The sequence below is a fragment of the Salvelinus sp. IW2-2015 genome, unplaced genomic scaffold, assembly GCF_002910315.2.
Source record: "Salvelinus sp. IW2-2015 unplaced genomic scaffold, ASM291031v2 Un_scaffold3808, whole genome shotgun sequence".
Taxonomy (NCBI): domain Eukaryota; kingdom Metazoa; phylum Chordata; class Actinopteri; order Salmoniformes; family Salmonidae; genus Salvelinus; species Salvelinus sp. IW2-2015.
This window is the reverse complement of record NW_019945082.1, coordinates 9,179-19,947: the sequence shown is the minus strand read 5'-3', so window position 1 is coordinate 19,947 and position 10,769 is coordinate 9,179. Positions and strand designations below refer to the sequence as shown.

Here is a 10,769-nt window from a genome sequence, read left to right as displayed (position 1 = left end):
TCAGTGGCAGAACGACAGATGTTTTACCTTGGCAGCTCGGGGATTCGATCCAGCAACCTTCAGTTACTGGCCCACGCTCTAACCACTAGGTTTATGGTTTAATATGGTTAATGTGGTTTGTGTATGTTTAATATGGTTAATGTGGTTGTGTTGTTTAATATGGTTAATATGGTTAAGTGGTTGTGTAGGTTTTAATATGGTTAATGTGGTTGTGTATGGTTAATATGGGGTAATGTGGGTTGTGTTTATGGTTAATATGGTTAATGTGGTTGTGTATGGTTAATATGGTTAATGTGGTTGTGTATGTTTAATATGGTTAATGTGGTTGTGTATGTTTAATATGGTTAATATGTTTGTGTATGGTTAATATTAGTGATGCACCGATATAACATTTTTGACTGATACCGATATCCGATAATTTCCTTGCCAAAAAAACCCGATACCGATAACCGATGTAAAAAATTGTTTTTCCTTTTAAGCATTCTAGTACAGTTAAACAGTTACACACACACATGGACGCAGCGGTCTAAGGTACTGCATCTCAGTGCAAGAAGATTCACTACAGTCCCTGGTTCGAATCCATGCTGTATCACATCCGGCYGTGATTGGGACTCCCATAGGGCGGCGCACAATTGGCCCAGCGTCGTCCGGGTTTGGCCGGGGTAGGCCGTCATTGTAAATAAGAATTTGTTCTTAACTGACTTGCCTAGTTAAATAAAAGGTTACACACACACCACACTGACCAAAAAGTTATTTTCTTGGCATTTATGTATGTCCCCATTACCAGTAAAACATAATCAAAACCTATTTATTTCACTTACTTGCTGTGCTGTTTCGTTGTTCATTTGTGCAGTCGTTTCATTCTCTATCAGGATTTCCATAGAACGCCGTTTGGGTCTTTGTGCGTCAAMTAAGCTTGTTGACCAATCAGGAACTGAATATGACTGCACGTCACATAATGTAACGCGTTCATAMATTTTTTACGTAGTTATTAATACACTTTGATTACACTATCACTCGTATTTCACATGTCACAACGRTTCATCGATACATACGATATGATGCTGGTAAAGTTGTCTGGCGCACCTCCAGTGCTGGTCATAATAAAAAGCTAGCTCATGGAKGCAAACAATGTTCTTGCCCAAAAACACAGCAAAACGACAATCTGTTTCAGTAGCTRTMGTTAGCTAGCTAACTATATAGCTAGGTGTCATCATCTAAAATAACCCTAATTTATAAGACAGTTCTTATTTGATTAATGGTGGTCAGACCCATCTATGTGAAGCTAGCCACAATAAGGATTAGCCACAATAGTGGACTTTGCAGTTAGCCTTCAAAATAAAAGTATATAATCGACAGTGACGCAAATGAATACAAATAGTGTAATTATGCCATAATTCAATAGATCATGGTAAACGAGGTTGGAATGTTATATAAAATCAACAAAAGACAATCATTTGTTTATTTGACTAAAATAAAATAAGAGCTACMATGCTAATATTTGCRTAARCTCTYCMCAGTTGTGTTCTGTGGGTGTCACYGAGTAGACTGATACCCCATTTCATTGCTTCACATTCCAACCTTGTTTAACATTATCTMGTTGAAATATGGCATGATTCCACCAATTGTAACCTTCTGCATCACTTTCAAAGAGGTACTTTTATTTTGAAGGCAAACCGCAAATTCCACTATTGTGCCTAATCCTTATTGTGGCTAGCTTCACAACATATAACCCGGTCCGGTCGAGCGTCACTAGCCAGATGAAGATAGCTGGCTGCTTATAACGTTAGCGTTGGGCAACAGGGTTAACTAGCTGGCTAGTTATATATTTTCATGAACTGAAGTTCAATTTAAATAGGCAAACAACAAGTGGCAACCTAGCTAATACTTACTCACAAGGATTCCTAAATCATTGCTAAGAATAATGAAAATGACTGCAGTTTCTACTGGTCATTATTTTCAGGCTGGTTGTATTGGTGCTAGCTAGGTACAAAGCTAGCTACCCCAGAAGTTGCGGTCCAACAAATAATGCTTTATTACCAACGCGGTATTGTAAACACATCATTCGTGGCCGGTGTTTGCTTGTTTTCAGACTTTTTTTGTACAGCTTTGACAGCTTTGACAGTGCTACTGATAGTAGTGGTGGCACTTGCAAATTCAGCACACACAAAATTCGATAATAGAACTGTGCAATTTGATGTGTCAAATAGTGTTATTTTCAAATAGTGTTATTTGACGTGTAGCTTTTTTGACACGCAAAGACCCAAACAGCGTTCCATAGTATGTATGTCATGAAGCTAATAGCAGTGACGCTATTACTGTGTAACTCCGGTAGGGCAACATCTGAAAAACAGTGCAATTGGTAGCGTGTACCGGTGCTCGACCAGTCGCGAAAGCCAACATCACCCACAACAGAGAACGTTTGATTGTCATGGGCACTGAATTCCATTTTGCCTTCGAGTTGTCTCGCTGAAATTTTCTTACTCTTTCAAATGACTGCCGGACTTGTTGTCTGCTCGATCCACACAGCAGACATTGTGGGCTAGGTTAGGAATGCTGTGTTGCACGTGTAGAGCTTTGACATCGGTTTTGCACATCGCCGTTAAACTAGACATCGGGCCGATACCGATGTTGGCATTTTTAGCTAATATCGGCCGATTCAGATATGTTCACCGATATATCATGCATCCCTAGTTAATATGATTAATATGGTTGTGTATGGTTAATATGGTTGTGTATGGTTAATATGGTTGTGCATGGTTAATATGGTTGTAAATGATTCTTCAGGTTTAGCCTGCTGATAGTATGTGTTATGGTTGTATATGGTTAATATGGTTGTATATGATTCTTCAGGTTGAGCCTGCTGGTCCAGCTGAGGAAGATGAAGGACGTTGTCCAGAACAATCTGTTCCCGTCGGCTGAGATGGTCCTCTCCATGACCAAGGAGTTTGGAGTGGTGCACCCTGGGAGGTGGCAGCAGAGGCTGCTGGGTAGTGGTGCAGCAGAGGCTGATGTGTTGTCACACCATGGCTCGGAGAACACACAATGCCACGTGGATACACACAATGCTCCCTATTTACAGTGGAAACAATACCTCACCAACCAGCAGATGAACAAACTCACCAAAGATTTTATACAGGTTGTGCTGTCTTGTGTTATGTTACGCTATGCCTGTTTATGCTATACTATGTTATGCTATGCCTGTTTATGCTATACTATGTTACGCTATGCCTGTTTATGCTATACTATGTNTATGCCTGTTTATGCTATACTATGTTACGCTATGCCTGTTTATGCTATACTATGTTACGCTATGCCTGTTTATGCTATACTATGTTATGCTATGCAATTTTATATAATATATAATAATGTAATGCTATATTACGCTCTGTTATGTTATTCTATTTTTGTTATGTTATGTTATGCTATATTATGCTATGCTAATCAATATTATGTTATGCTATATTATGCTATGCTAATCGATATGTTATGCTATATTTTGCTATGCTATATTATGCTATTTTATATTCTGTTATGCAATATTATGCTATGCTTATGCTATATTATATTATGTTATGTTATGCTATATTATATTATATTATGTTATGCTATGCTATATTATGTTATGCTATGCTATATTATATTATGTTATGCTATATTATGTTATGCTATGTTATGCCCCTTCATCAATCTACATACAATATCGCATAATGACAAAGCAAAAACAGTAAAAAAAGAAAAAGTTAAAAGGAAATATCACATTTACATAAGTATTCAGACCCTTTACTTTGTTGTAGGACATTTGGCAGTGATTACAGCCTCGAGTCTTCTTGGGTATGATTCTACAAGCTTGGCACATCTGTATTTGGGGAGTTTATCCAGTTCTTCTCTGCAGATCCTCTCGAGCTCTRTMAGGTTGGATGGGGAGCCTCGCTGCACAGCTGTTTTCAGGTCTCTCCAGAGATGTTCGATCGGGTTCAAGTCTGGGCTCCTGCATTGTCTTGGCTGTGCTTAGGGTGGTGAACCTTCGCCCCAGAAAAACATCCCCACAGCATGATGCTACCATCACCTGCTTCACTGTAGGGATTGTGTCAGATTTCCTCCAGACGTGACACTTGGCATTCAGGCCAAATAGTTCAATCTTGGTTTTATCAGACAAGATAATCTTATTTCTCATGGTCTGAGAGTCTTTAGGTGCCTTTTGGGAAACTCCAAGCGGGCGTGTGCCTATTCCTGAGGAGTGGCTTCAGTCTGGCCACTACCATAAAGGCCTGATTGGTGGAGTGCTGCAGAGATGGTTGTTCTTCTGGAAGGTTCTCCCATCTCCACAGAGGAACTGTGGAGCTCTGTCAGAGTGACCATAGGGATCTTGGTCACCTCCCTGACCAAGGCCCTTCTCCCCCGATTGCTCAGTTTGGGAGGGCAGCCAGCTCTAGCAAGAGTCTTGGTGGTTCCAAACCTCTTCCATTTAAGAATGATATAGGCCATGGTGTTCTTGGGGACCTTCAATGCTGCAGAAATGTTTTGGTACCCTTCCCCAGATCTGTTCCTCGACACAATCCTGTCTCGGAGCTCTAAGGACAATTCCTTGGCTTTGGTTTTTGCTCTGACATGCACTGTCAACTGTGGGACCTTTATATAGACAGGTGTGCCGTTGCAAATCAAATCAAATTGCATTTGTCACATGCGCCGAATACAACAGGTGTACATTGAAATGCTTACTTAGAAGCCCTTAACCAACAACGCAGTTTAAAGGAAATAAGTTGTTCAAACAGACAGCTCAACGCGTCAGTATCTCTCACAAATACAAGAAGAAACCAGGAAAAAGATCAGACTGGCGTTCTACTTAATACAAAGGAACTTCCATACATCTCCACTAACACATTGTAACCAGTTGCTGAAGTGTCAGACAAAACACCCTCCAACATGAAGGACTGGGCTGTCCCCCATGTCTCACAGTATCTTCTCTGGCTGCTTACCAGCATCTCCCCTCTGCAGAGACACGAACCCATCTGAAACAAAGGGTTCATACATATCTGATCCAAAATCTTGTTAAGGAGACCAGAGACTTAGTGGGCTGGAGTGTTCCCACAAGAAGGCTTTTTAATCTTGTTAAGGAGACCAGAGACTTAGTGGGCTGGAGTGTTCCCACAAGAAGGCTTTTTATCTTGTTAAGGAGACCAGAGAACTATGGCTGATGTTCCCACAAGAAGGCTTTTTATCTCAACGTAGGACACCGAGAACAATTTCTCACGGCAAGTAATGACAAACTGGCGGATCAAAAAAAAAGTTTTCTGCAGAGTCACTGACAAAACCCAAATGACACTCATGGGGGTCCACTGAAACACTCATGGGGGAGTCCACTGAAAGACACTCATGGCGGGTCCACTGAAAGACACTACGGGGGTGTCCACTGAAAGACACTCATGGGGAGTCCACTGAAAGACACTCATGGGAGTCCACTGAAAGACACTCATGGGGGGTCCACTGAAAGACACTCATGGGGAGTCCACTGAAAGACACTCATGGGGGAGTCCACTGAAAGACACTACGGGGGGTGTCCACTGAAAGACACTCATGGGGGAGTCCACTGAAAGACACTCATGAGGGGAGTCCACTGAAAGACACTCATGGGGGTGTCACTGAAAGACACTCAATGGGGAGTCCACTGAAAGACACTCATGGGGAGTCCACTGAAGACACTCATGGGGAGACCCATGATCAAGCACTCATGGGTGAGTCCACTGAAAGACACTCATGGGAGGTCCACTGAAAGACACTCATGGTGGATCACTGAAAACACTCATGGGGGAGTCCACTGAAGACACCTCATGGGGGGTCCACTGAAAACACTCATGGGGAGTCCACTGAGACACTCTATGGGGGAGTCCACTGAAAAGACACTCATGGGGGAGTCCACTAAAGACACTCATGGGGGGAGTTCATCGTTGATAAATCACTCATGGGGGTGTCCACTGAAAGACTGGAGTCCACTGGAGTCCACTGAAAGTTGACTAGCAACAACAACTGGAACCTAAAAGACACCCACCATGAGCACCCAGTAAGAGGCAAACAAAAGAAAAACCCACTCCAAACTTAGACAGGAATCAAACCAAAAAGTGGAGCAAAGAGAAAACATGGAAGATCAGATAAAGAATTGCTTGTCTAGAAATCAAAATAGGGAGCGCCAACTAAAGATGTTAACCCTCCACATCTCTCAAGACAACTGGAGCACTGGGCCAGCCACTCTTAAATAGCACCTGGSTCAGCACAGGTGAAACACCTAAATAATATGTTTTGCTCTGAGACCAGACTAATGGACAGTACAAACAGATATAGGACCAGGCTAAATAAATAAAGTTGCCTAGGGGCATTTCGCTACACCTGCTAAACGCATGTATGTGTCCAATAAAATGTGATTTGATTAGATGTTTTTTTAAACAAACACCATTTCATTGCAGTAACTCTGATTCAACCCATCCATATGTATTCTCAGGCCAACATTGCGGAAGTGCAGCAGGCCAGTCTTCAGCTGCAGAGGGCCAGACCTGCAGTACTGCTAGCTCCACTGGATGACAAAAAACACAGCATTCAGACCACAATGCAGGTATGGAGCAGGATGTGGTACAGGGTAGAAACATGCTACACAGGGATGGAGCAGGATGTGGTACAGAGTAGATTGATTCTACACAGGGATGGAGCAGGATGTAGTACAGAGTAGATTGATTCTACACAGGGATGGAGCAGGATATGGTACAGGGTAGATTGATTCTACACAGGGATGGAGCAGGATGTGGTACAGAGTAGATTGATTCTACACAGGGATGGAGCAGGATGTGGTACAGAGTAGATTGATTCTACACAGGGATGGAGCAGGATATGGTACAGGGTAGATTTATTCTACACAGGGATGGAGCATTACAGAGAGATACCATTATAAGTAACAGAGAGTAACAGAGAGGTAACATTATAGTGAGACAACATTACAGGTAACATTAGAGAGATATAACATTAGAGATAACATTACAGGTAACATTATAGAGAGATAACATTAGAGACAGAGTCATCTATAGAGATGAATTATAACATTATTAGTTACGAACAGCCATTAAACACGTACCATTATAGAGAGTGATCTATACATCTTAGTAAGAGATTAACATATTTACAGTGAGTAGAACAATTATGAGAGATTACTGAAGTAACTTAGACATACCATTATAGAGGAGTAAAGACATTAGTAGAGCGGATCGTTTATACCATTATAGAGAGATAACAATAGAAGATACATTATAGAGGATACCATTACAGTAACATTTTAATAGAGAGATAACACTTCTGCAATGGCTAACATATATAGTAGAGCTAACATTAGCGAATACATATTATAGAAGATGATACCATTAGTAAATAACATTACAGGGCTAACATTATAATAGAGAGATAAACATTTATGGAGATCACCATTATAGCTACGAGACAACATTAGAGCGATAAACATTTTACATAGTAACAATTAGAGATGATATATACTTTACAGGCTACACGATTATAGAATGGATAACATTAGAGATCAAACACTATAAAAGAGACTAACATTACAGAGATATACCATTTATAGAGAGACAATTCGTAGATTGATAACATTACAGGTAACATTATAGAGAAGATAACATTAGAGATAACATTACAGGTAACATTATAGAGATAACATAAAGATAACATTACAGGTAACATATATCTAGAGAAGACAACATTACATTAGACATTTATAGAAGATAACATTAGAGATAAATTATAGAGAGAGATAACATTAGAGATAACATAGGTAACATTATAGAGAGACAACATTACAGTAACATTTTTTGTTTTTGTTTGTTTTTTAAATTAACTTTTATCCCATTTTTCCCCAACATGTCGATTTTGACAGGTTGTAATTTTTTCATTTTTTTCCCCAAAATCAGCGAGGAGGACCTAAAAAAAACCGTAAAAGAGTTACTACTCCTATATGTCTCATGCGCTAGCAACATCCCGTACGAAAGCCATGCGTCCTCCGAAGCACAACCCAACCAAGCCGCACTGCTTTTTAACACAGCGCGCCTCCAACCCGGAAGCCAGCCGCACCAATGTGTCGGAGGAAACACTGTGTACCTGGCCCCCTTGGTTAGCGCGCACTGCGCCCGGCCCGCCACAGGAGTCGCTGGAGCGCGATGAGACAAGGATATCCCTACCGGCCAAACCCTCCCTAACCCGGACGACGCTAGGCCAATTGTGCGTCGCCCCACGGACCTCCCGGTCGCGGCCGGCTGCGACAGAGCCTGTGGTGGCGCAGCTAGCACTGCGATGCAGTGCCCTAGACCACTGCGCCACCCGGGAGGCCCATTACAGGTAACATTATAGAGAGATAACATTACAGGTCACATTATAGAGAGACAACATTACATGTAACATTATAGAGAGATAACATTAGAGATAACATTATAGAGATAACATTACATGTACCATTATAGAGATAACATTACAGGTAACATGACAAAGCAGGTTAGAGAGATGCTGCATGGGGAGATGACACAGGTAACATGACACAATACCATGTTTGCCTGCTGAATTAAAGGGACATTCACCCATTTTCATTGCTCAGAGATGCACAAAAAACAATATAACAATCTATTGATTCCCGGGGTAATTTGCTTTCATGTGTATCTGAGCTTTTTGCCCTTCAAGCATGTGTAAATACAGCCGGCATGACGAGTTTTGCATCATTTGATTAGTGATTAGTTTGTTAGTGTTCAGTTCAAGGTGACTCATAGGAATATGGTTGACTGAACTACCTCTGCTACATGGACATGTGTATTCCTCTCCCCAGTCAGAGAAACCCTGAAGAAAGCATCCACACAAAACAAATAAATATTTCTCAAATCTATACTGAACAAAGATATAAATGCAACATGTAAAGTGTTGGTCCCATGTTTCATGAGCTGAAATAAAAGATCCCAGAATTGTTCCATACACACAAAAAGCTTATTTCAGTAAGATAGAGACAGGGAGTCAGGAAGCAAGTGCAGTTAGTGAGTTTAATGACGAAGAACATTGAACGATACAAAACAAGATAAGCGTCTAAAGTACAAAACAACAAAAGTACTGTATGGTGTTGTGTGGGCAAGCGATTTGCTGATGTCAGCGTTGTGAACCGAGTGCCCCATGGTGGCAGTGCCCCATGGTGGCAGTGGGGTTATGGTGGCAGTGCCCCATGGTGGCAGTGGGGTTATGGTGGCAGTGCCCCATGGTGGCAGTGGTATGTGCAGTGCCCCATGGCTGGCAGTGGGGTTATGGTGCAGTGGCCCCGTCGGTGGCAGTGGGGTTATGGTGGCAGTGCCCCATGGTGGCAGTGCCCCATGGTGGCAGTGCCCCATGGTGGCAGTGCCCCATGGTGGCAGTGGGGTTATGGTATGAGCAGACATAAGCTACGGACACAATTGCATTTTATCGATGGCAATTTGAATGCACCGTGACGAGATCCTGAGGCCCATTGTCGTGCCCTTCATTCGCCTCCATCACCTCATGTTTCAGCATGACAATGCACTGCCCCATGTCTCAAGGATCTGTACACAATTCCTAGAAGCTGAAAATGTCCCAGTTCGTCCATGGCCTGCATACTCACCAGACATGTCACCCATTAAGCATGTTCAACAGCCAGATCAACATTATGCAAAGGAGATGTGTCACACTGAATGAGGCAAATGATGGTCACACCAGATACTGACTGGTTTTCTGATCCACACCACTACCTTTTTTAAAAAGGTATCTGTGACCAACAGATGCATATCTGTATTCCCAGTCATGTGAAATCCATAGATTAGGGCCTAATGAATGTATTTTAAAACCCTGAATTTCTTATATGAACTGTAACTCAGTAAAAACTTTTAAATTGTTGCATGTTGTGTTTATATTTTTGATCAGTGACCTTCCATTGTCATCAAGAAGGGCTAAATATACTCGCTTCCTCTCCCTATGCAGTCTTTAGGGCAGAGGTGGACCTACAACCAGCAGTACCACAGCGCTACTGTCGACCCCCAGGAGGTAGAGGCTGAGCGGAAGGCTAGGGAGGCCCAGAGGAGGGCAGCCTGGAGGACCCCCGATGGCTTCCTCTACCCAGGCTTCAGGAGTTCCATCGAAGCCAACGAACACCCCAGACACCCGGATGAGGCCCGCAGGGACGAGCTCAGGAAGGTGATATCATAGATAGCCCAGGGGTTAGAGGTCCGGTTACAGCAGGGTCATATTCATTAAGGCACATTCTTTCACATTCACAACCCAGGTTTCAGCAGGCTTCACCATCACCAGTATGTTCTGCAACTGAAAACAACTTATTCAATCAATCAATCAAATGTATTTATAAAGCCCTTCTTACATCAGCTGATGTCACAAAGTGCTGTACAGAAAACCAGCCTAAAACCCCAAACAGCAAGCAATGCAGGTGAAGAATCAAGGTGGCTAGGAAAAACTTCCTAGAATCAAATCAAAGTTTATTTGTCACATGCGCTGAATACAACAGCTGTAGACCTTACAGTGAAATGCTTACTTACATGAAAGCTAACCAATAGTGCAAAAAAGGTATTAGGTGAACAATAGGTAAGTATAGAAATAAAACAACAGTAAAAAGACAGGCTATATACAGTAGCGAGGCTATAGAAGTAGCAAGGCTACATACAGACACCGGTTAGTCAGGCTGATTGAGGTAGTATGTACATGTAGATATGGTTAAAGTG

General features: G+C 42.0%; 1 protein-coding gene across 1 annotated transcript in view; it reads left to right on the top strand.

Annotated features, from left to right (window-relative positions):
• Positions 1–10,230, top strand: part of LOC139026062 (uncharacterized) — a gene marked incomplete at its 3' end in the record, with an annotated part of 17,148 nt that extends 6,918 nt beyond the window's left edge. Inside the window, exons 3-5 of the mRNA XM_070441360.1 lie at positions 2,854–3,139; positions 6,497–6,607; positions 10,018–10,230. Coding sequence (XP_070297461.1) covers positions 2,854–3,139; positions 6,497–6,607; positions 10,018–10,230 — 610 coding nt within the window. The remainder of the gene's footprint in view (positions 1–2,853; positions 3,140–6,496; positions 6,608–10,017) is intronic.
• Positions 10,231–10,769: the final 539 nt, after the last annotated feature.